The sequence below is a fragment of the Bidens hawaiensis genome, unplaced genomic scaffold (genome assembly GCF_021521415.1).
Source record: "Bidens hawaiensis isolate Kalapana, Puna unplaced genomic scaffold, B.hawaiensis_p1.1 tig00033737_1, whole genome shotgun sequence".
Classification (NCBI taxonomy): Eukaryota; Viridiplantae; Streptophyta; class Magnoliopsida; order Asterales; family Asteraceae; genus Bidens; species Bidens hawaiensis.
Window position 1 is genome coordinate 117818 of NW_027495798.1, and position 27052 is coordinate 144869.

At 36.8% G+C, this 27052-nt stretch overlaps 3 protein-coding genes across 3 annotated transcripts; 1 reads left to right on the forward strand and 2 right to left on the reverse strand.

The window, feature by feature from the left end:
• The first annotated feature begins 16393 nt into the window (after positions 1-16393).
• LOC143585268 (uncharacterized) lies at positions 16394-16993 on the forward strand. The gene has a single exon (XM_077067086.1). It carries the CDS (start codon positions 16394-16396, stop codon positions 16991-16993), a length of 600 nt encoding a protein of 199 aa, XP_076923201.1.
• Positions 16994-22370: 5377 nt separating this feature from the next.
• On the reverse strand, positions 22371-23082 carry LOC143585269 (uncharacterized). Its single transcript, XM_077067087.1, has 2 exons — positions 22653-23082; positions 22371-22468 (listed from the first exon to the last, which is right to left on the reverse strand). The coding sequence occupies exons 1-2, from the start codon at positions 23080-23082 to the stop codon at positions 22371-22373; spliced, it is 528 nt and encodes a 175-aa protein (XP_076923202.1).
• A 49-nt stretch (positions 23083-23131) lies between these two features.
• On the reverse strand, positions 23132-25765 carry LOC143585270 (uncharacterized). Its single transcript, XM_077067089.1, has 4 exons — positions 25321-25765; positions 24707-25084; positions 23666-23781; positions 23132-23302 (listed from the first exon to the last, which is right to left on the reverse strand). Exons 1-4 carry the CDS (start codon positions 25763-25765, stop codon positions 23132-23134), a joined length of 1110 nt encoding a protein of 369 aa, XP_076923204.1.
• Between the last annotated feature and the right edge of the window lie 1287 nt (positions 25766-27052).

A 27052-nucleotide genomic window follows, 5' to 3' on the forward strand; every position in this document is an offset into this window, starting at 1 on the left:
AAGTGGACACCCTAAGAGAAGGAAAAGTGAACAAATTGAATTTGTTTTAATATATATTAGTTAGATTTAATAAAAATAAAAATGGTATACGAATTTTAGTTTTTCCCATTTTTATTGTTTGATACTTTATTGTATATTTTATTAGTTTAATCATTTAGTTGCTCTACGATATTTACTTTATGTAATTTACATCAATTTTGTTTTTTATTTTAATCATATTTTCAACAAATATATAAAATAATATTATTTTTCAATAGTGTAGAGTTCTATTTGGAAATATACTTAGATAAAAGAAAAGCTCTAATCCAACAAAGGGGTTACAAATCCACTAAATAACCATAATAACTAAAGAGTTTAATAATTGGAATTATTAAACCTAGTGAATGTAATTTTTTTATTAAGACCTTCTGGTTTAAAAGTTCTAGTTTCTGTGCACGCGTGCACACACACACATATATAAATGATGGGACGGTAAAGAGACTTTAAACCACAGCAGAATGTTATAAAAAGAGGCTTTGATGGCCCGTTCTTATGTAGCGATGACGTGAAGGGACGACAAAGGATGGTCTGACCATCAAAAGAAGAATTGTCTGGTATGGCCCCACTTATTCTTAAAAATAGTTTATTAAATTTTTAGTACTTATTAAATGAAATATGAGATGCTTCTTTTTAAATTTTAAAAAGTTAATAGAAAATTTGACAAATTAATTTTTAGACTTTGGTTCAAAAATTTAAGTATGACTAGAAACAAAATTTACTGCTTGAGTAGTTTAATCTGTAAAAAAATATTACAATAGTAGTATAGAGGAAGGATCGAATAGAAACAAAAAAATATTGTGAGAATGATAGAAACAAATCTTAGTCATCCATATTTTATCCTACGGATAAGATTTTGTAAAGTATCAAATATAATTAATTTGCCATTAAAAATGGTATGAAGGGCATATTTGTAACTTTCTTTAGTGTTTTAACTTTGGAAATGTGACATTCGTGACAAAACCGGATACACCTTAGTTCTTACAAACTCGAATAAGCGTTTAACCGTTTATTGCATAACAAGCAAACGAATAACCGAACGGGTCTGGTTATGAACCGGATATACCGAGGGGCCATCTACAAGTTATATACGTTTAATATAAGCTAAAATATTAGTAATATGGCTTTAGTTCGATAGCAAAAAAGTAAAACGAAAACATGCTCGTTTAACTACCCGTTATGGATTTAAACGCGAAAGATAGTTACAAACCAAGCATTGTATCATCCGTTAAGCCGAAAAAGACTTACCAAACACTTATTTGAAATGCTTTAAGCGATCCGTGAAAATATTTTCGATTTTTACAAACGTATGGTATGTTTTTATAATTTTACACAAAACTAGCCGAAAAACATTCGTTTTTGCACTGTTTAACGCACACGATAAGTTTTTAGCGCCAAAAACCGAACCCGAAATAAATTTGGGGTCAGGATTTCACGTTTGGGCACGCAAAACGAGACTGATGGGCCAACAGTGGGCCCAAAGGGGGCCCAACAAGCCCAGCCCGCCAAAGTTGAATAAAACTTTTTTTTATTTTTAATTTGGTTTTCCTTTAAATATTAAACAAGCCTAAGATATTTTGTGACATCTTTTTCATGAGAATTCTGGACACAAGCTGCTCTCCATAAAAAACCATTAAGAAACTAGGTAAAAATGTCCTAAATAATCGATTTTCGGCTCGTTTAAACTCGATTAATACCATATAAACATAGCTTGATTGCCAAAAATCATTCCTAACCATATAAAAACCCTAAAAATGGTCCATAAACATGTTTTGATCATACACATTGTGAGGAACCTTGTTTAATAGTTTTTTTGGTCATAAACACGGATTAAAGGGTTGGAACGGCGTTTTTTATGGTTTAAAAGTTCGTTTTTGTGCACTAGCCGAAATCCTAAGTTAAGGGATGTTATGTTGATGAAAAATTGCTTGGTTTGTGATATAGGACTTGTATCTAGCCTACATAAGAGGACAAGAGCTTGAAAAGTTGATTAGAAAGGCGGAAACGAACCAAAACTGCTAAGGTAATGCCGAAACACTCGCTTACGGGCTGCTTAGGTTAAGGTTGTGATGTGCATATCATTAGGCCTTGAAATTTTTCAGGGACATCAGGGACCATGTCATTGAGTCTCTGTTCAAATTTGGTAATTTTTCGACCATCCGAGAATATTTGGAAAATTTATTACCGAATTGGGACGTTTATTTGGGAAAAATAGCTAAAATACTTCAAAAATTATGAAATTTTTCTGGGAACTCATATTTGATGTATTTATATCACATATGAATTTTGAGATCATTTGGAGAAGTTTAAAGGTGTTTTGTACATATGCGTTCGTGCGAATTTTTATAGCCGAATTTGGGCCGAAAAGAATATTGCACGAGCTTTTTACATTCTGGAATTGATACAAGGTGTTTTGGGACATAATTTGAGTATTCAGGAATTTTTGGAAATTGTTTGGGATAAACGGACAATTTTCAGGCAAAATATAGCTGATAAAATGAATTTTTATAAATTAATAAATCAATAAATAATTCCAAAAATATTTTTATAAAAATCTACATATTTTAATTGATAAGTGGCTAAATTTTCATAATTTAATGATTAACGGTTAATTAATTATACTAATTTGAAGATTAAACAAAGTCAGTTTTTATAAAAACCGGCAAGTTCGCGACTAACGAACCTGCGGGAATATCAAAACACCAAGAGTGATCAAAAATCATATTTTCGGATTAATTAAGTAAAAACGAACTTTTCTATGAGAAACCTGGACAATCCAGGTGGATTATGCGCGTTTCTTCTCAAATCAAACTGAATAAACGGAAACGGGCCCCGTGGCTAATCCGGGACCCCAGTATGTGATCCTTCTTTATAACTTAATCATTTTATTAACCAATACATTTACCCAAGCTTATTTTCCATAACTGTTTTCTGAACGCGTAAACGAACAACTTGGCCCAGCTGAGAAAACAGGAATCTGAGCCAAGTTCGGCTTTAAGTATTAGACATTGAACAACATCACAACCTAAGCCTATTGCCACTTTCTGGGCGTTCCAGCTATACCCAGATTAGTTATACAGCCCAGTTTAGTACTGAGATTATAATAATATTAAAATATTAAAATTATTATAATATGGACTATAGGGACTAAGTGATAGCAAGGGAAACGAACCCCGTGCTGATCTCGCACTGAGTGCCTACAAAACCGTGAGTTTCATGACCCCTCTTTTCAAACTGTTTACAAACTTTTGGGGTGAAAATCATGTTCATATGCATTATCTATCTGAAAACGGTTCAGAACGAAAAATACCTGAACCTTCATATATGAAAAATTCCTACAAACATAATGATAAACAACGTGCTAAGGAAAGGTGATTATTATCGTGATTGATATATTAATGGAAACACTACGAATGCCAAAACATAATGAAATCATACGTGACAACCTGTTTATACAAATACGCTATATAATGCTAAACACAACAGGTTGAGGAAATAACGTGGTCTGTAATGGCCATTGGTGAATAACGTGGTCTGTAATGACCATGGGGCTATTGTGGGCGGAAGGGGGGGGCTACAATAGTACTAAACTAAAGTTGAGTATGGCCTATGAGCCAAGTTCTGCTGCAACTTATAAACTAAAGTTGAGTATGGCCTATGAGCCAAGTTCTGCTGCAACTTACTAAACTAAAGTTGAGTATGGCCTATGAGCCAAGTTCTGCTGCAACTTATAAACTAAAGTTGAGTATGGCCTATGAGCCAAGTTCTGCTGCAACTTATAAACTAAAGTTGAGTATGGCCTATGAGCCAAGTTCTGCTGCAACTTATTAAATGAACTAACTTGATTATGACATGAATGTTAAGAAAATAATGTGATTATGCGTATTGTGGGCGGATGGGGAGCCACAGTATTTGGTGATACGTGATAAATACTATATGTGTATATGTGTCTATATACATGCTATGTGATTAGCCGTAGGAAATACTATGTGTAGAATATACTAATTATTTGCATGTACACTATATAATGTTTGAGTTAACGTGGAATCATTGTGGGTGGAAGGGGGACCACAGTGGTTGATGTTAACGCGGAACCGTTGTGGGCGGAAGGGGGGCCACAGTGGTTGAGTTTATGTGGAACCGTTGTGGGAGGAAGGGGGTCCACAGTGGTTGGTTAAACACGGAAATTGGAAACAGGTAGTACGAACAAACAATCACGATTTTACCAAAATTTCGAATTTATATTATAACCTTACATGTGTGCATATGCACACACAAGGGTATGGCTGTACATATTTATACAAACGTAAATACATATTTTTGCATACGCGCGTACATATAAACTATGACTGTGTGGTACGCAGAACTGATTTTGTTAAACTTATGAAACTCACCAACTATTCGTAGTTGACCTATTTTAACATGCTTTTCAGGTAATCAGATATGAGAAGTAATTTCCTGTGCGTTACGTGTTTGATTGGTGATTGATGTCATGGGCCTTTGAGTTAGAAGTAAAGTAATTGAAGAACCGGTTTGATTGTATCACCTAGTTTGTAAAAGATGTTAGAACGATATAATATATTGTAAATTAATTAGTAATGTTTCTTTATGAACAATGTATTTGATACCAGTTTTATCTGCTGCATTTCTGTTTTACGCTTCCGCAATTCGCTTAACGGGGTGTGACAGGAAACCTCATTATTTGTCCCATTTCCATCGTTAATGCACTTAAAAGAACAAAACTTCTATCTCCAAAGAGGAAATCATCCTAAAGAAGTTGAAACAATCAACAAACTATGAAACATAGCGATCCCACGAACAATCAGTGGGCTTTGCTGCCGCCGCCTCGGTTGGAATCACCATCGTAACATGTAATCCCATTCTGAACAATTCTGAGATCTAAGATGGACTCAAAATCAGTTTTGGATGAAATCATTGCCAGCAATTTATCCCACTGCTTCCTCCTATATTCCAATTCTCGATCCGACAAGGTGTTGTATAGTTTTGTTTTGTAAACACTACTATTATCCCTAATGTGTTGATATGGTGTGTTATTTTTGTGCTATACGTTGAGTGTGTTGTTATAGGTGTGTTATTTTTTGTTTGAATGTGTTGTTACAGTTGTGTTATTTTTGTTTTGTAAGCATTGTGAACCCTAATGTGTTGTTTTGAATGTGTTGTCATATGCATTTTGAGTGTGCTAGTTATTTGAAAAGGCTATTACGTGGATGTGCTGTTTATATTTAAGTGAGCTAAAGTGCTTTTTAGTCTTTTACACTGTTTGATTACTTCTTATATTTGAAGATTAGATGTAAGTGTTATGTGGTTGTGTTGTTAGTTTTTATGTGCTACTATTAATTTCATATGTTGTGATGTTTGCGTTGTTATGTATTGTGTCTTCATCTGTTGAATTTGTTTATGTTTTGAGAATGGATCCATGTAAAAAAAAGAGAATGAATCTTACTGAAGAAATATCCTATAAAAATTAGAGAAAATTACTGTTTGCGTCTCTGTGGTTTTAGGGCGGAGACACAATGAGTCCCTGAAATTTTTTTTGAACTGGTTGAGTCCCTGTGGTTTCAGAAACGAACAATTTGAGTCCCTGTGGTTTCAATAAAATGAAAGTTTACCCTAAAAGTTAAGTAATGACAGGGACTCAAATGATTCATTTTTGAAACCACAAGGACTCAACCAGTTCAAAAAAATTTTCGGAGATTCATTGTGCCTCCGCCTTAAAACCACAGGGACGCAAACATCAATTTTCTCAAAAAATTAACATATAAAGATTTAATAATAATAATAAATGTTAAACTGGTTACATAATTATAGGAGCTTCCTAAAAATAAGTATCAATAAATGTACATAAATATCCTTTATTAATAAATATGTTGGATGTAATGTGATTGGTTCTTATTGTTTTTACACAAAAGATGTTTTCTATAATATCCATATACTTTAGTAGTATATAAGTCATGATATTATTGGAATGTAAAAGAAAAATCCCTCTTTACGGAAAATGGTGATGAGTGGTTTGGCTTGTTATAACACTTGTTTGGAGGCCGTGAGCATACTGGTATAAGAATGTTAATGGGTGGTATATTTTTCTAAACGTATGTATGTTTAAAGATATTTTAATATAAGTTAATGTATGGCTTAAATCTGCTTTGGTTCATGTGATCGTATGTTGCATTTGAAATCTATGAACTACGGCATCGGGCCAATGCCGTTTGTGGCACTACCCCTGATTGTATAATTGGGTAATGTTGAATGATGACGATCATTTGTATGGAGGGGGATCACGAATTAGGTAATGTTGAATGATGACGATCATTGTATGGAGGGAGATCACGACCTCAAATGAAATATATGCTAGATATAGACAACTAAATCGACTTACAATGTAAAGTATGTTATGATGAAATGCTGTGTACTCCTAGTACTAATGTTTTGAAAGCCGGACCGGCTCGGCTGGTCGGACCGGTCTGACCCGGACCCACTACAAAAGCTGGGCCGGGCCATGGTATTTGGGCCGTTTTCTAATAAACCGACCGGGTTTCACGGGTGGCAGTCGAAAAGCATCTGGCGAACCGGTGGGTGAGCCGGTCAGTTGTTTTTTTAATGATAAAAAAAATTAATTAATACTAGATAAAATCAAATCTAAACCCTAAACATCGTTTTTCTTTGCCGCTCTCTGCTATCTCACTTCGCGACTTCCAAGCCACCCATAATCGCCCCTGTTGGCCCAGACGGATAAAAACAATCAGATCAAATGAACAAACAAAAAAAGAAACACGGGATATTGGGCTGACAACCCTCGACTCTTTTCAGATAACCAAACGAACTTAACAAAGGAACTTCACGAACTTATCAAACTTACATGGAGACGTCTCTTAACTCACACACACATAAAACTAATAATCTAGACCAGACCTACTAAACTTGTCTCCAAGCCAACTACTAAACTTACTCTCCAAGACGAAACCTATTCTAATTCAATTAACTAACATAAAACATAACAAAATAAACTCTTCAAATTTAATACTAATTCAAGATTAACCTTTATTCACCTCCTTAATCTTGAATTGCTCATCTCTTTTGTACCGCCAAGGTCTTGAATTCCCAACAACACTCTCAACTCTTCAATTTTAATCATTAGTTCGTCTTTACCTTTTCTTTTCAGTTGTCTATAACAAAATTGTTTAACAGGTTCTTCACGCTCATCGTTCAAACCATCAACATTGATCTCATATGCAACTTCATACTCCGCATTCTTCTTTCTCACTTTTCTTTTCTTTCTTTGCTCATCAAAACTTGCAGATGGGTTATTCATTTTTCCTGTATTAGACCCTATTGGGCCTTCCATTCTGACAATTCTTCTCAGCCTTTCATTCGATTCTAACTTTTCATAAATAAACACTCGATTGTTGACTTTCACAAACGATTCTAAGTCTGCAAACTTGTTAGTTACATCATTCCTTTCATTCAACGTCATACCCTTTCGCTCATCATCATGATAGCAGATTTCTTGCTTTCTTTCTGCTCACTTATCTTGACAGTTTTCTCAACTTCAAGGTTATATGAGTTAGAAAAACATATATAAATATTTACTGTCTTCTCCTCTTCTGAAAAAGAAATTCTTTCTTTTTCTTTATCCAATCTTTCCTTTTCTTTACTTTCTAAAACAACTTGCAAAGCTTTTTCTTTCTTTGCAACTTCCTGAGCTTCATTCTTACGTGCTTATTCTTCTTGAATAATCACATCCAATTTTTTCTTCTCAACGATATCATCAAATCTTTCTTTCTCAGCGGCTTCTTGAGCTGCTTTTTCATCATCTACCTTACGTACATGATCAATTCCAAGAAACTGAATCTTCAAAGCACGCCATGCTTCCTTAGCATTCATGAGTATGCCAACTTGTACCAAGATGTCTTCCGGTAGGGTTTGACATATGAACCCCAATGCTGTGTACATCTTCCTTTCATCTACAGCTACGCCGACTATAGGTTCAACAACATCCCAAAATCCATAATCTTTCAAAAATCCCCACATCTTGGTCGACCATACTTCGTAGTTCTATTTCGTCAATACTGGAAGTCCCTCAATCACCATCGTGTCTTTCCTATCTCTACTTTATTTTCTGGCTACTCTTTCAGTTGGAATTGATTCCCGATCCCGAAACCAATCTCCAATAAATAAACAAACACCACAAACTTTTTTTCTTAATACTCAAAACCACACATTAATATTACCTCTTTGATTCTTCACAAATTCAAACTCTACCACACCTTTCATAGCCTCTCAATTGTGTGTACCGAGCCACCAATTAAATCCTATCAACCAAACTATTTTCTTAATTGGTAAAGCCGATGCAACACAAATAATTGACGGCTCCAAATATCCAAAGTCAAAATACCAAAGTTTAAAATTAAAACAATCTAGTTCTTTTCTTTTGTTGCAAGTAACGAAAAACCAAAGAAACAATTTGCAATTCTTTTGACCAAGAATTACTCTATTGAAATTGGTGTGATAAACCTTTTTTTCTTTCTTCCAGATTATATTATGAACAAATATAATAGTAAATCCTTTTGACCGGACAAAGCCTTTGAAATGAAATCATGTGAAACTTTGCGTGAATACGAGCCTATGCTCTGATACCAATTGTTGAACCAGGCGGATCAAACAATCAGATCAAATGAACGAACAAACAAACAAACACGAGAAATTGGGTTGACAACCCTCGACTCTTTTCATATAACCAAACGATTTTAACAAAGGAACTTCACGAACTTATCAAACTTACATGGAGACGTCTCTTGACTCACACACACACAAAACTAATAATCTAGACCCTATTTATAGACCTACTGAACTTGCTCTCCATGCCAACTACTAAACTTCCTCTTCAAGACGAAACCTTTCCTAATTCAATTAACTAAAATAAAACATAACAAAATAAACCCTTCAACTTTAATACTAATTCAAGATTAACCTTTAGCCCCTAAAGCGGGCAGATTCAAGGCAATTTCGGCGATTTGCACAATAACAGACTTACCAAAATAATTGTGAAGATGAACTTCGATGAAGATCTGGAAAAGATGTGTGATGAAGATGATGCGTGATAAATGCTTGATGAAGATCTGGCAAAGACTTAACGAAAGATGTATGTGTGATGTACTGATGTTCATTATGTTAAACCTTAAATAAATGTTGAAGGTTATGTTTGATACAGTGGAGGCAGGCGGTGGCATAAAGTTCAAACAATATCATATTCTACACATATCAAACCCTAAATAACCCATTCTTTTTTCACTATGTTACACTTTTCACCTTGGAGTCATTGTTTTATTAAAGTTAACCCTAAACTTGTTCTAAAATGTATAGTTATATTTTCTTGTCTTTTAAGTTTTATTTTTCGTAAAAAACTTGGTTAAGCATGTCTACTTCAAAACGATTTTTATATATCAATGTTTTGAGACTAAGATTGTGATGTGTGTTTTGGATTTTTGGATTACGAAGTTTCATGAAAGTCAGTTATTTTATGTATATATTATATTTATGACGTCATCCGAGTCAACAGTAGTCCACCCTACCAGGGACCTTTGACCCGGTAAGGTGTCTAGATCGACGTCCAGGCCAGGTCTGAAAAAATTGCTGGGTACATATGAGTTATCACTTAATTAATAACTGTTATAAATATTGAATGTTATAAAAGCTAAGACTGACTCAACAACGCTAACTTTTAGAATGTCTTTTAGGTTAGAAGGTGTATGTTAGACGTGCACGGCTAGGATGAGTTGAGGTTTACCTGGCTGAAGACTGGCGTCACGATTTTTATCTATTTGTTAGGTTATGTTTCAAACAATTTGCTTTGTTTAAGGATATACTCTATGTATAATAATATAAGCTTTAACCCCGATGAGAATGATATTTATTATTTAGTATAATGTTGTAATTCATTCCCGCACCCATATGTTACAAGTACATCAGCGATTGGAATCAAATACAAGGATAGCATTCTCATGACTGCTAGCATGGGAGTATTAATCAACTTATTATCATTTTATTTCTGTAAATTGATTATTAAGTTTTTTAATTTTTGCCTTTATCACTATACGTTGCAAGAGATGCTCAAACTGAACTTTGCTTATATTTTATCAGACATAAATACAGAAAAATAACGGGCTGTATTGATGAATTAGATGTTGATGAGCCGCTAAATACCTGTTGGAAGTTTGGGTATATATGTGTGTGTGAATGAATGTCTTAAAAATGAAAGTAGTAAAACTTTTCCCACATCGGTTTGGGAACAAAATGAAGAGTGGTTTATAAGGTACAACATTTACTACTCATTTGAAGCTTTATGATGTGTTTTACTACAACCCTACCCGTGCGCAAGAGGGGGGGGTATGGTGCAAAATTGGGTTTTCAGACTAAAATCCTTCGATTGCAACTCTAAAAACCTGAGCCCGCGTGAGGCATTTATTTTTTGAGAATTCATAATTGTTGGTCAATGATATTAATGATCATATTCTCTTAATTATTATTATTATTATTATTATTATTATTATTATTATTATTATTATTGTTGTTGTTGTTATTAATTTCGGTTTCATCTGCTGCACTAATGGCCATTATTCTAGTTTATTACACTTTAATGGCTTATTATTCAGTTTGAAATTATGTTATGGCTTTGTGGCTTTAAAACCAGACCATATGTTGTAGTTCTAGACACACTAAAACATATACAAGACTCTCTACTTCTCTGTAGCATTACTTCAATTTCGTTTCAGGCAAGTCGTCAAGTCCGACAGCAAGTTGCGGCTGTTTTCGAACCGGCGTACCCTAGGAACAAACCGCGAATCTGCTTAAGGAAATTGTGTTAAACACAAGCCCGGTTTGCTGTTAACGTCTATTGTTCTATTTTTATTGTTTCAGGTTCTAATACAGGATAACCATTAGGATATCGATGGATCTTCAAGAAGACGATGAACCAGATGGCACCCTCGATTAGTACAAGGCAAGGTTGGTGATCAAAGGATATAAAAAACAAGAAGGTTTAGATTACTTTGATACATATTCGCCAGTTGCGCGATTAACCTCCATCAGGTTGGTGCTTGCCATTGCCACCATTAGAAATTTGGAAGTTCGCCAAATGGATGTGAAAACAGCTTTCTTGAATGAAAATCTAGAGGAAGAGATTTACATGGAACAACATGAAGGTTTCATAATCATTGGGCAAGAAAAGAAAGTTTGTAAACTTGTAAAATCCTTATATGAATTGAAACAAGCTCCAAAACAATGACATCAAAAGTATGATCATGTCATGCTTGATGCCGGGTTCAAAATCAATGAATGTGACAAATGTGTATATTTGAAGGACACATCAGATGGATATGTCATTCTGTGTCTATACGTGAATGATATGCTCATTGCTGGAAGTGATGATAAAATCATAACGTCTACAAAGAACATGCTCAAGGTAAGATTGACATGAAAGACATGGGTTTTGCAGATGTGATTTTGGGAGTTAAAATCACATGAACCTAAGTGGACTTGTTTTAAGTCAGGCCCATTACATGAACAAAATTCTTGAGAAGTTCAATGTGAATGACTCTATTGTAGCTAGAACTCCCATTGACACAAGTCAGCATCTAGCTAAGAATAGAGGTGAACCCGTTAACCAGTTGGAATACTCAAGAATTATCGGAAGCTTCATGTATCTTATGAGTTGTACTAGACCAGACTTAGCATATGTTGTGAGCAAGCTAAGTAGATACACGAGCAACCAAAGTTCAATTCATTGGAACTGTGTGATTTGGTTGCTTCGGTTCCTAAGATACACTCGGGAATACAGGTTACATTATAACAGATATCTGGCAGTTATCGAAGGACACTGTGATGCAAATTGAAGATCTAACACGAATGATTCTAGAGCACTAAGTGGGTATGTATTCATACTTGGAGGTGCTGCTATATCATGGAAATCGTCTAAGAAAACGCTTATAGCTAGATCCACGATGGAATTAGAATTCATCGCCCTAGATAAAGCGGTCGAAGAGGCAGAATGGTTACGCCAATTTGTTTAGGATATACCAAGATGGCCTAAGCCTGCATCGGCCATTTATATACATTGTGATAGCCAATCAGCAATCGGCAGAGCTCATAGCACAATGTATAATGATAAGAATAGACATATTAGACGTAGACATAATATGGTACGACAACTAATCTCTACAGGAATTATCACTGTTGACTACGTGAAGTCAAAGGATAATATTGCGGATCTATTAACAAAAGGCCTAAGTAGAGATTTAGTTCAGAAGTCGTCCATGGGAATGGGACTAAAGCCTTTGAAAATTTAAAGGTTCATATGAATGAAACATAACTCAACAAACTAGAGATCCCAAGAATTGAGTTCAATAGGAAAACCTAATTGTATGAAATAATGAGGTCACTGTGGGGGGGGGGGGGGTTAGCCCTGCGTATTTAAAAAGGCAGTTTACTACATGGTTAGTAAACTTCCAAGTCCATTCCTAAAAGTGACAAGTGTGAGGCTAAGCCTATGGCTTTTAATGATTTGACTAAGGTAACCATACATGGTGAATCACCTATGTGAGAGAGAAGTGGGGTCGCCTCAAAGGGTATTGTTGGGGCACAATACTTAATGGCTCTCGTAGAACCAGGCTCATGTTCATTATAACAAACCATAAAACAATCCAAAAAGAAATAAAATAATTAAAAGAAGAAGTGAAGAAATAAGAAGGAAAAAGAGAAGAAATAAAGCAAAGGAAGAATGGAGAAATGTAAAGGAAGTAAAATTCCATCCCACATTGATGGAGGAAAAAAAAATGGAAGGCTCCCACCATGGTATAAATAGGATTTCTAATTCTTTTCCCACATCGCTAGATTACAAAACTTGTAAGCTCTTTATAAGGAAAAGAGCTCACATGATAATATTCTTGTGTGCCGAATCACACCCAGTAGTCCTAGCGGAGGGTGCGAAGCAACTGACGGGCTCGGCCGAAGTGCGATGGGCGCTATGTGGCACTTTGATGGCGCACTTTGCACGCTCGCATCACCGCGAGCCGCTTAAGATTCTTCGCGCAATGCGAAGTTGTGACGTGGAAGTTACGCAATGGTGACACGTTACCTGACACGTGTCATGCCACGTGGCAAAGCTAGGGCTGACTCGACAACCCTACATCAACTTCGCGCGATATGAAGGTTCCTTCGCATGACGCGAAGATGCTTAATTTCTAGTATAAATAGGGAGGAAATCCATACCTTCATAACTCGTCCCAAAAATTTTACTTTCTCTCACCTTATATAAGGCTACTATTATACCAGAGTAATTGTAACGGTACCTTTTCGATCGGAAGGAACTTTTATATGAATCCAAAAGCTCTACCTAACCAAGGTATGACATTGTGCCATCGTGTAAAGTTTCATGTCTCGTGATTATCGTTATGATTATGGGTTTATACTAATATAGATATACTACATTGTGTTTAATCTAGGTGCTTAACACCATAAGGCTTGTTAAAAATAAACTTGCAAGGTGAGACATTCGAGTTTTTGCACAACTCACATTTCCGTGAGACAATTGATTTTCAATATTGTCATGATGCTTTTCTAAACCCACTAAACTCATGACAGATAGTCCAAATATTTTCAAAGGATTTAAACTACATTGCACTGATTAAGTCTCTGTAGACTTACGAAATGGTTACTACTGGTATTGTGGGGTTTTGTATACAAGGCTTGCCTACTAGGCTATTAAACGTTACTTATTGGAAAAGTGTTAGCCAATAAGTAATATGACCACAGTCACAGATACGGTCGAGTGACAAGTACCTTTCGGTAATTTGTAAGCAGGCAGATTTAAAAACATCTTGATGCTGTAACTGTAAAACGTGTCATTTATAAATGAATGTACTCACCAATATTTCCTTCTGATCAAATATTTTTAAACATGTTTAAGGTGACTTGTTAGAGACAAAGGAATGATGCCTACGGGCTTGCAGCTTAAATAAGTGGCTTGTCACCAGAATAAAGAAAAGTGTTTTGTAAATTAGGATTTGTCCCTATAAAACTTATGTTTTTATCAAAATGGGTTTTTATCCCAGTTTATGAAATAAGAATTATGGTGTTTTTATAACTCTGATCAATTTTTCCAAACTACGATTCTGATTAAATATTCTGCTGCAAATTATTTTAATAAACACCGATACCACCACTCAATGTTCATGGCTCCCCTCCCGGGGTTCGGGGGCTGTGACAACTGAAGTGGTATCAGAGTCACTGGTTTAAGAAATGTAGGTCTTTTAACAATACCTAATTATGTGTTAGGAAATAAATGTCTTAACCTATGTGTTAACTCTATAAATAAAATCATAACTATATATATAAATATAAATTATATGATTCTTCTTTTGGAGTTCGTTGTTTTATTGTTTTTGCTTAACAGCAAAAGAGTGAGCTTATAGAGGCATTGGAGAATATATCGGTCAATATGGAAGATATAGAGACAGTAAACCTAACAACTGAAGAAAAACCAAATGAACCAATGGTGTTTACTGCCCAGTCCTCAACCTCCACTCAACCAAAACAAAAAAGAAGAAAAAGGTATATGGATTGGAGAAAGGGGATGTGAAAACAAAGAAGAAAAGTCAAAACTCTAGTACCACAACCATAGCCACAACCTCAACCACAACCCCCTCAAACACAACCCATTGCTGACCTCCCCATGGAATAAAGGCTAGGTTTATGCCTTGACCAATGTGAATTCTTCCAACCATTAGTTAATAACGCGGGGCCATGAACTTCAACCAACCCTGCTATACCAACCCAAGAAAACCCACTCCCCCTTGATGACCTCATAAACCAATCTCAGTTTGAAGAATGGTGGACAAACGACTGGCAATTTCACACGATGACAACAAATCCATACGCACCATTCCATCCTGAAACTGCCAACTACCCCACGATGATACCGGAGATGACAACACAACTCCGTCATTACGGGGAAGAGCTTGTTGAAACCGCCAACCGACTGAGAGACATCGAGGATAGCATGATTTGGAGATTTTATGATAGAGAACCCTATATATAATATAACTAATATATATAATATATATATGTTTATTATCGTAATTTCCTTTTTGTAAAAAAAAAATTGTTTGTATGTATAAAAATATAGTGATGCATATATAGATTAGATGTAGAATATAATGATGCATATGTGTGTGTGTGTGTATATATATAAGAGTAAATGTGGCAAAGCTCGACGATTTTGACATATTCTGTGCTTATGTGTTAACATGTTCTGTGCTTATGTGTTATAAATATCTTGCTAATTTTATTATTTAATTAAAATATTAATATTCTTTTTGTTTGTAATTCAGATAAATGAAGTTTCTGTTAACAACCGTGAACATAATCATGAAAATTCTAATTAAGAAAATGCTCTGAATATGAATGCTATTGACAATATGATAGCTCAGAAAATTACTGAAGCAATCCCACAAATTGCTACAGCTATTAGACAACCCGTAACTGTCATTAAAGATAAGACCGAGAGCAACAAACAGAAGTCTGACACTGAAGCCAGTACCAGTGTGAATGGAGGAAATAAAAATAAACTACCTAAAAATTAAAAAAATAATGGTTGTACTTACAAGGATTTCTTGGCCTGTAAGCCAACCGAATTTTCTAGAAATGAATGAGCCATTTCAGCACTACGTTGGCTAGAAAAGACAGAAGCTGTTATAAGAATCAGTAAATTTGTTGAAGAAGATAAGATATTATGTGCTTCTAATCTCTTTGTCAATGAAGCATTAGAATGGTGGAATACAGTCCTCCAGGAAAAAGGAAGCAACATAGTTTACATTATGACCTGGGGTGAATTCAAAGAAATAGTAGAAAGGAAATTTTGTAGTCCACATGAAAGAGAAAAAATTGCTACTATGTACTTGAACCACAAAATGGAAGGTTTGAAATGTCGTGAGTATACGACAAATTTCTTTGAATATGCAAGAATGGTACCAGCTTTGGCTTCACTGGAAACGGTACTAATTTCTCGTTATATTTGGGGATTGGTAAGTGAAATCTGTGATCTGGTAAAAACGGCTAGACCTCCGACTATTAAGGAAGCAGTTGAACTAGCCAATACCATGATGGACGGATTAATCCGCACTCATTAAGAAAACAAAAAGAAGGATTTAGCCTAGAAAATTTCTCAAGAATTTCGAAAGATAGGAGCAGGGCAATCCTATGCTCAGCCTTTCTGTAAATTTTGCAGAAAGAGGCATTCAGGGAAATGCTCTTTTAAAAAACTAAATTCTGCAACTATTGTAAGATGGCTAGTCATACAGATGAAGAGTGTAGAAGAAAAGAAACTCGTGTTTGCTATAACTGCGGAGAACCTGGCCACATCCGTCCAGAATGCCCAAAGTTGACAAGGGTGCCTGACAACAAAGCTAAAAATACAGATGGACCTAAGAGGAATGCACGAGCTTTTCAGCTTACTGCTCAAGAGGCAGCCATGATTCCGGACGTCATTGCGGGTACGTTTTTTATTAATGACGTTTACGCTGAGGTATTGTTTGATTCTGGAGCAAATCAAAGTTTCATAAACAAAAATTTTTGCCAAGCCCTAAATCAACCATTAACCAAACTTTATCAAGTTTGCATAGTAGAAACAGCCGACGGGAATTCCACTTGTATTTATGAAGTACTTCAAGGAAATAATATAAACTTATTAGGTCACAAGTTTAAAGCAAATTTGCTTCCAATGAATTTGGTCGGATTCGATGTTATATTAGGAATGGACTGGCTAGCAGCCAATCATGCTCAATCATATGTAATAAGAATTCTGTTGAGATTTGTACGCCAACAGCAGAGATTATTACAATTCAAGGAGACAAAGTTCCTAGACCTACGAAGTTTATATCGGTAATGAAAGCGGAAAATTACTTAAGAAAGCAAGTCATAGTATATATGATTTCTGTAATCATTACCGCCAAAGGAAAGGAGCTAAAAGAAATTATGGTAGTATCAGAATATTTTGTTGTTTTTCCAGAAGATTTACTGGGACAACCACCTGATCGTGAAGTAGAATTCAGAATTCATGTAATCCCAGGAACAACACCAATAGCTAAAGCACCGTATCGCTTAGCGCCAACAGAAATGTTAGAATTGAAAAAGATGATTTGTTAGAAAAAGATTTTATACAACCAAGCTCATCACTCTTGGGAGCGCCAGTGCTGTTTGTTAAAAAGAAAGATGGGTCAATGCGTATGTGTATTGATTATAGAGAATTAAATAAGGTCACAATTAAGAATCGGTATCCATTACCGAGAATTGATGATCTATTTGATCAACTACAAGGAGCTCGATATTTTTCAAAGATCGATTTACACTCAGGATACCATCAATTAAAGGTGCAGGAAGACATTCCTACAACTGCTTTTAGGATAAGATATGGTCACTACGAGTTTACAGTTATGCCGTTCGGTTTTACCAATGCACTAGCTACATTCATGGATATGATGAATCGAATATGTAAACCGTATCTGGATAAATTTGTAATCTTTTTTATAGATGATATACTTATTTATTCCAAAACTAGTGATAATCATGTCAAACATCTTCATACACTTTTGGCACTATTGACGAAAGAGAAGCTTTATGCTAAATTCTCAAAGTGTGAGTTTTGGTTGCAACAAGTGCAATTTCTAGGCCACTTGATTAACCATGAAGGTATTTATGTGGACCCTGCCAAAATAGAAGCGATCATTAAATGGAAAATTCCTAAAACTCCTACAGAAATTCGAAACTTCTTAGGATTAGCAAGATATTTTAGACGCTTTATTCAAGGTTTTTCCCGAATAGCAGTTCCGTTAACAAAGTTAACATGCAAAAATGTTAAATTTGAATGGGGATCCAAGCAAGAAGAAGCTTTTGTAACCTTAAAGCAAAAGTTAACGAATGCCCTAATACTTGCATTGCCAGAAGGAACCGAAGATTTCACAGTATGTTCTGATACTTCCAAATCAGGATTAGGATGTGTATTAATGCAACGTGAAAAGGTTATTGCCTATGCATCCAGACAATTGAAGAAGCATGAAGAGAATTACACAACACATGATTTAGAATTGGGAGCAATAATTTTTGTCCTAAAGATCTAGAGACATTATTTGTATGGTAACAAGTTTACTGTATTCACAGATCATAACAGTTTAAAGAAAAGTGTTTTGTAAATTAGGATTTATCTCTATAAAACTTATGTTTGTATCAAAATGGGTTTTTTATCCCAGTTTATGAAATTAGAATTATGGTGTTTTTATAACGCTGATTAATTTTTCCTAACTATCGTCCTCATGAAATATTCCGCTGCAAATTATTTTAATAAACACTGATACCACCACTCAACGTTCACGGCTCCCCTCCCGGGGTATAGGGGTTGGGGGCTGTGACATTCATGACCATAACGAACATAACTATGAGGACTTGACTTTGTCAGGGAGAGTTTTGTGTGAAGTGTATTATCGTCTACACAAATGACAGATGAGTTCAAAGACATCGCTGTCTACTTAGAGTCAGTGGGCAAAGTGCGCTTCATAAGAAAAGGTTCAAAGAGTAACACCCACCAATTGTATGCAAGATTCAACTGCTAAAATCTAATCAGAATAATGTTGTTTTGACCTCCATTCATGTGGGGGATTGTTGGAATTTGGGTATATATGTGTGTGAATGAATGTATTAAAACCGAAAATGGTAAAACTTGTTCCACATCGGTTTGGGAACAAAATGAAGAGTGATTTATAAGGTACAACCTTTACTACACATTTGTAGCTTTTAATGTGTTTTACTACCACTCCTACTCACGCGCAGGGGGGGGTGCAAAATTGGGTTACTGGACTAAAATCCTTCAAACTCGTGCGTGCCCGCACGTCCAGCGGACACGAATGCAGCTCCGAAAACCCAGGCCCACGTGAGGCAATTTTTTGCATTTATTTTTGAGAATTCAAAGCTGTTGGTCAAATGTGCCTAAAAGTGGTATATAAAAATAATGAAATTAATCAACCTAGCACAACGAGTAATAAAAACTTAGAATACCCTAAACCAAACCACTAGCAACATGCAAGTGAACCTATCGGGTGTAGAATAGCTATGGGATGTCCGGAAATATCGAACCCTAGAGACACTTATTTAAATTAACGAACTTAGATTCTAAAAGCTAATTAAATTAATAATAAAGAAAAAGATTATTTTTTTATTTTTATTTATTTTATTTTAAAACTAATAATTAATTAAACTAATTTAAACTAATAAATTAAACTTAAAATTCTAAGACTTAGACGAAAACACTAATGAGAAAGGCGTTACCTAGGCAAGGAATCCGAATTGTGATGACTTAGGCTTTTATCGGTTACGGGAAAATGCTATTGGAACCGGGAATCTAAAAATATGAACCCTAGGAAACCTATGGATCCCTAATCACTCTCAAGGTGTCACCTAAGAGGAAATCCTAAAGATCATGTAAAAGCACGGGCTTATTGGCTCACCTGTCAGTTCACCAATTATGATTAATTACCCTAGAAAAAAGCTAACCCGTCGGTTTCACTATCTCAATGCACCTAAGTACACGAGGTGGTCTAGAAGAGATCTAAAGGACACGGGTAAACAGTGAAACTAAGGAAAACTAGGTAAACTTCCTGTCAGACAGTTTAACCTAAAACCCTAATAACAAAGACAAACCCGACAACTTATCACCCATCGGATATCTAAGAAAGTAAGAATATAAACTCCTAATAAAATGCTAAAAATCAGTTTCTATGGTGAATGAGCTCAATAAACCATAAACAAGTTGCAAACACACAATAAACAACCCTAACATGCACCTATAATCAAAAGACATTCAATCAAGCGACATGTGAAACATTCATTCAAGCACAAATCAGAAGTAAATACGCATAAATAACATCCAATAAATCTGATCGAAACTTTTAATTAATCAAAACCCAATAAACAATTCTCGAAAACCGTTTAAACCCTTAATCAATCACTAAACATCAATCCAAGCCTAGATAACTAAAAAGGTTTAGCCAATAACCATGTTCAAGAACGAAACACAAATAAATATAAAAGGGTTCATCGTAAAAGAGATATAAATATATTCAGCTACTAGCATGCCTGGTTAAATTAATTCACGAGCTAGGATGCTTGCTTAAATCTCCCGTGGACTTTTTGAGCTGCTTGTGTAGTAGCTTGTTAAATTAAGTTCCGAATCCTTCTGTTGACCAGCCAATGAGCCTGCTTGATTCACTTTCTTCTGAGTTCGACCTCAGTGGGTAAAGATTCCAAATGAAAATAATATTCAGCCGTCAAAAAATTCCTCCTCCTTTATGTAGGGTTATTTTCTTTTATAATAATCATTTAAACCCTTGTCTTGTCTTCCAAGTTCCAATCCCACCGACACATGTAAAGACCAGCCCAAAGCCCAATAATGCGCTGCCTTTCTTTTTGTTGCAACTACACGAAGGAAATAAACATTGCATATTTATAAATTAATTATTCATAATATAAATAATCTTCTAACTCACTAAAGAAAAAAAATGATTATGTTATTTCTTTACTCTTTATTTTTCATTTTTTTTCTTTTCTTCAGAATTATAATTATAATAGTAATGATAATAATTGGAAATATTATTCAACTATGCATTCATTGGTCTCAGGTAACTAAAGTATCCCATTTTAGCTCGTTGTAACTTGAAACCATTAAACTCACATATGAACCAACTAGTAATAATATTCAATAAAAACTTGGCTCAAAAGTACTTAAAAAAATTAGGAATATTTATATAATAATATGTATAATTTAAAACAGATCAAATATCCTCACACTTAAATCTTTTTCGTCCCTGAAAAAGCTATTTGCAATGGAATCATAATCGGAAAACTGATTTTCAAAACATTTAGATTACTTTAATTAATAATAAATAAACGCAAAAACCGCGATTACTGATATTGTTGTCCACTTAAACCCAGCCACCAACCTATCAAGCCCCCCATCATATTTAATGATTAGGTTTAAGTGATATCAATAAACCTATAGGTCTCACACCTAAAGAGTTACAGATCCACTTACCCCCATCTCAAGCATAATCAAGACAATATAAACCGGGTTGAAACAGACTAGTTCAACCTATCACCGTAAGCTAAAAACCCTTTAATGGTAAGAAGAAAATGCACTTAGGTGGAATTTAGATGGATGAATGGTCAAATGAGGGCGTACGAGCAATTCCTAAACCTATATTATCAGATTTCGGCCCAACATTGTTTCACCTGAGCTGCAACCCAGTATATGACGGTCTCAGGCCTCTACCCTTAGTATTTCCTAAAAATATTTATTGACTAAGAACATTGAGCCTCATAGTGTATCCTCAGAGTCACCATCCCCTTGGTAACACGTAAGCTCTCAGCCCCGTCTAGTATGTACCTTTTGGCCTTTTTTTTTTTTTTTGTGAATGCTTCTTTGGCATTTGCATAACTTTCTCATTCACTTTACTTTCAAAATATTTTGCACATATTTGACGTTCGTGCAACAAAAATTTGTACTCTTAGGCATCTTTTACCTAAATATACAACTATTTATTCTAATGCTCGTATAAAATTTGGACATGGCCAGGCGTCACCACTCATTATTTACTTTCATAAAACAAAGTGGTGTGCTAATTTTTTTTAAGTGCATGTAATTCTCACCACATCAAGGTTTTAAGATTAAGGTAATACTCACTATGCCTTATCGAATTTTCAGCTTCACTATCCCCCCTCAAGATGAGAGCCCACAAGGTTTATGACTATTAGGTATATTAATAATAATCAGGTGAAACCTTTCAAGGATAGTTGGGCCTACCGACACATCGCAAATAAAGTACGCTTTCTATTTTCTTTATATCTCATATATATTAGGAGTTTTAAAAACCAATCCCCAATTTTTCTATCATTTTTCATTTGTTGCAAAATATTTAATTCAAATGACACATTTTTTTTTCTTAATTTTTTTTGGTTTATTTTATTTTATTTTTTTTATAAATATATACTTTTTTTTAATTTTAATTATTATTATTATTATTTGAACTACCTAAAATAAAATGCCAGTTTCTCATCCTCACACTTAAATTTCACATTGTCCTCAATGTGAGACAGGAAAAAGACAAAAATAAAGCAGAAGTAAAATAAAAAAAAATAGAGAAAATGGAACAGACTCCCCTGGTAATGTGGCAGTGATCTTCGTATGTCATGTTCCGATAAAGCGACCCTATAGTATTTCATTCACGGCCGCGACTTTTGGGTCCCCTCCTAAAATCAATAAGCTCAGAACGGCCCTGTTCGAATGGAGATTGAGTACGAACGTTAGCATCCAAACCTGCAAAAAAAAGCTCAAAGCATCCAAAGCAGACATCAAACAGACTCTAAAACTTAAAAACTGACTCAAATTACAAAAATAAAAGAAAACAAATACAAACATATACAAACTCTACACTCGGGTATTCACCCGAGGTCCTATCCCTATCAATCAATCAACCTAGGGATGTCGAGGAGAAACACACCCTCCTCAATCGAGTCAATCGGCCCACCAATATAATGCTTCAACCTATGGTCGTTCACCTTCCATGCTCTTCCTTCCTGATCAACTAACTCAACCGCACCGTGCGGGAATTCCGCCTTCACCAGATAGGAACCTACCCATCTCGATCTAAGATTACCTGGAAATAACTTCAGACGGGAATTATAAATCAACACTCGATCCCCACACTTAAACTCTTTCACCTTCTTCAACTTCCGATCATGCAACGCCTTCGTACGCTCTTTATAACTCCAAGATCTCGCATACGCCTCATCTCTCAGCTCCTCAACCTCATGAATTTGAAGATACCGGTTTTTCGCAGCTTGGGTCAGGTCAAGATTAACGGATCTCAACGCCCAATACGCTCTATGCTCTAACTCAACCGGTATATGACATGCTTTCCCATAAACCATCCTAAAGGGTGTGGTCCCAATAGGCGTTTTTAAATGCTATGCGGAAAGCCTAAAGCGCGTCATCCAGCTTGTCGGACCAGTCCTTTCGGTTCTTGCCGACAGTTTTCTCCAAAATACGCTTAACACCTCGGTTTGCGTTCTCCACTTGCCCGCTCGTCTGTGGGTGATAGGCGGTGGACAACCGATGGGTGACACCATACCGTGCCAATGCCTTCTCCATCTAGGCATTGCAAAAGTGCGTGCCCCTATCACTGATCAAGGCCTTGGGAGTACCAAACCGACAGAACAACCTCTTCAAGAATCCCACTACAACTCGGGCGTCGTTAGTGGGTAAGGCTTGAGCCTCAACCCACTTGGAAACGTAGTCAATGGCCACGAGAATGTATCGGTTCCCTCGAGAAGAAGGGAACGGACCCATGAAATCAATGCCCCAAACATCAAAAACCTCACAAACCTGAATAGGGTTTTGGGGCATCTCATTACGGGATGAGATGTTACCAGTGCGCTGACATGCGTCACATTGTCCGACAAACCCGTGTGAGTCTTTAAAAATCGATGGCCAATAAAAACCGGAATCTAGAACTTTCCTAGAAGTGGAAGACGGACCATGGTGGCCTCCAGTCAAACCCTCATGACAATGTCTAAGAATCTCACGGCCCTCTTCCCTACTCACACACCTCCTCAACACTCGATCAGTGCCTAGACGAAACAAATACGGTGAATCCCATATGTAATGGCTGGCATATGTTTCCTCCTCTGCTGATAACTCATGCCCTTGACCACCACTCCTTCGGCCAGATAATTCGCAATGTCGAAGAACCATGGTAGACCCTCCTCTTCAGCACTAACATATAAGACTGGCTCTCTATCAGATCTCACTCTTGTAAGACCCCGAATCCCGGGAATCCTACAGTTGGTAATCATTCCAAGAGTTTAAATATAAAATGGGATTATAAAACATTCTAAGAGTTTAAATATAAAACGGGATTATAAAACATTCCAAGAGTTTAAATATAAAACGAGATTATAAAGCATTCCAAGAGTTTAAATATAAAACGGGATTATAAAACATTCCAAGAGTCTAAAATGTAATACGGGATACGAACAGTTAGGCCATCATCAACACTAAGTGTTCGTACTTAGACATCTATGTACATTCATATATTTATAACAAAAGTCTTAATAATCATTCAACGGTTTTAAAACTGTAAACGGAAATACACTAGTTAGGTCATCACATTGAATAAATAATCATCCTTACGTATGAACATCTCTATACGTGCATTCCAATATATATATATATATATATATATATATATATATATATATATATATATATATATAACATTCAATAATAACGTTCAGGGCCGAGCACACGTACAACCCAAACACGTAACATTCCGATGATGATCATGCCACAAGAGCCTCCCCCCTCACGGGCTTTTCAGGGCCCGCCACAGGATTTAAGAACCTGAGTCGTATAGTTTGGCCCGGCCAAGATCACCATTCAATAATAACATTCAGGGCCGAGAAAACATACAACCCAAACACGTAATATTCAGCGCATGCAAACACAAAGTAGGCATACGCAACATTCAGTAGTCGAGACGACTACAACATTCACCGTCCAAGAAACCATACTCCAAATGAGGAGGTAGCTCTTTAAGCACAAGGGACGGCGGTGCCTCAATCGATGGTCTCTCCTTCGGTCCCTCGGTGCTATCGGCAACCGTGAACACCTCAGGGTATTTAGTAGGTGAGCTAGAAAGACTGCTCAGGTCATGCTCCGAGGGAACATCAACCTCGTCCTCCTGATTGAGCAAATCTGCTCCAGAGATGTAGTCAAGACAGCGCTCGAACTGAGATATGAACGTGTCAAGAAAGTAAACGGAATCGTCCTGACTACTAGAGTTCCTCATCGATTTGACAACATCGAAGGTGACGTTCTCCTCCCCTACACGAAGTGTAATTTTGCCGTCGAAGACGTCAATAAGCGCTTTAGCTGTACGCAAGAAGGTTGTCCCAAAATGAGCGAGACCTGATCGTCAGCCTCCATGTCAAGAATAACAAAATCCACGGGGAAAACAAATTTATCGACTTTAACGAGTACGTTTTCCACGATTCCCCGCGGATATTTGACCGAAAGGTCGGCCAAGGATAAACTCATGCGCGTCGGGACTGGCTCGCCAAGGTCTAGCTTTTTATAGAGAGAATATGGCATAAGATTTATGCTAGCACCTAAATCGGCCAACGCGTAGCTCTCAGTCGAGCTGCCAAACATACACGGGATTGTGAAGTGTCCCGGGTCTGCTAGTTTCTCAGGTAGCTTTTTCTGGACTACCGTAGAGCATCCTTCATTTAGACATACTGTCGAAAGCCCCTCCAGCTGCTTCTTGTTCGAAAGAAGATCTTTCAAGAATTTAGCATATTTGGGCATATGCTGGAGTGCTTCGACAAACGGAAGATTGATTTTCAATTGTTTAAACATGTCCAAGAAATGTCCATATTCCTCCACATACTTCTGCCGCAGAAGACGAGCAGGATACGGAACTCTAGTAAGATCGACTTCGGGACTCTTCTTCTCTTCAATCTTCTTCTTAGCAACCTTCTCCGTGGGAGACTCACCGTTTGATGCGGTACTTGCTGGGCCTCGCCTCTCATGCGTCCTCACAGGAGCCTCCATCTCTACTCCTCGTCCACCGCCTCCTCATTATCTGCCGGTGGCTGCTCTCTATCGCCTCTTCCGCCGCTACGGGTGGTCACTGCATTCAACTGTGCCTTCGGGTTAAGCTCGGTGCTTCCCTGAAACGTTCTGACCTGCTTATTAGGTAGCATATGCTTCGTCATCTCATCCACCTTTCGAGACATCTCCAAAAATGATGACTGCTGGTTCTGCGATAAGGTGTCGTGCTTAGCAAGCCTCTGCTGTGTGTTATTATCTCTGCCAATAAGGTGGGAAAGCATGGTAGATTGCTTAGCTATAAACTCCTTAATATATGGATCCATACCACTGCTTTTCGCCGCACTCAAACTCCCTGCCACCTCTGAATCTCTGACTTGACTTTGCTTTTGCCTCGGCTGAAAGCCCTGAGCATTACCTCCCGACCTCCAACCATAGTTTGAGCTATTCCTCCATCCGGGGTTCCCGTAGGCATTCGATCCTCTATTTAGATTTCCCAAGTATTCCACCTGCTCCTGCTGATCGACTGGACAATCAACTGTGTCGTGCCCTCCTCGGTAGATCTCGCACTTCTGAACGACCTTCTTCAAGTCCTTAAATTCCCTCTGAATTGTCTCTAAGGCAGCCGTGATGCTAGTATCATTTGAGACTTGATAGACGCCTCGAGCGGAAGAAGTGGTGGTTTTAGAAGTACCTCGGGCGTCGGTCCTTTTGCTCGGCTAGAGCGAAGCTCTCAAACATCGACTCACACTCATCTATATCCAGCTTCTCTAACATGTTCCCTCCAGCTAACATGTTGAATCTTTGCTGCATCTCATAGGTCAGCCCGTTATAGAATTTCTCGACTACGGCCCATTCGGACAAACCATGCAGGGGGCATCTACTAAGAAGATTATGGAACCTTTCCCAATCCAAAGGGTATGATTCGTTAGGGTCCATGCGGAAGGAGTAGATCTGATCACGAAGTCGCGAGGATTTAGATGGCGGAAAATACTTCTTTAGGAATCTATCTTGAAGTTCGTCCCAGGTAGTGATGGACCTATGGGGAAGGTTTTCTAACTATGATGAAGCTCGACCCTCTAGAGAAAATGGAAAAAGATGAAGGTAGATAGAAGCACGAGTGGCGTTGGCGATATGAAAAGCGTCGCAGATGCGAGTGAATTTGTTTAGATGGCCCGGCGCGTCCTCGTCTTCAAGACCGTGAAATGGGGAGGAATTAGTAATAGAATTCATGACGTTGGGCGGAATATGCCAGTTACTAGCAGCGGGCATCGCCGGACGTGTGATAGC

Excerpts from the sequence above, each read along its gene's own strand:
- LOC143585268 (XM_077067086.1), top strand. The coding sequence starts at position 16,394 with ATGGCTAGTCATACAGATGAAGAGTGTAGAAGAAAAGAAACTCGTGTT.
- LOC143585269 (XM_077067087.1), bottom strand. The coding sequence starts at position 23,082 with ATGGTTTATGGGAAAGCATGTCATATACCGGTTGAGTTAGAGCATAGA. Across the intron at positions 22,469-22,652 it reads GATTGACTCGATTGAGGAGG|GTTTGGATGCTAACGTTCGT; the intron begins GTGTGTTTCTCC and ends TTTTTTTTGCAG.
- LOC143585270 (XM_077067089.1), bottom strand. The coding sequence starts at position 25,765 with ATGGAGGCTCCTGTGAGGACGCATGAGAGGCGAGGCCCAGCAAGTACC. Across the intron at positions 25,085-25,320 it reads CTACGCGTTGGCCGATTTAG|CTAAAGCGCTTATTGACGTC; the intron begins GTGCTAGCATAA and ends TCTTGCGTACAG. Across the intron at positions 23,303-23,665 it reads CGTCTTCCACTTCTAGGAAA|ATGGAGAAGGCATTGGCACG; the intron begins GTTCTAGATTCC and ends TGCAATGCCTAG.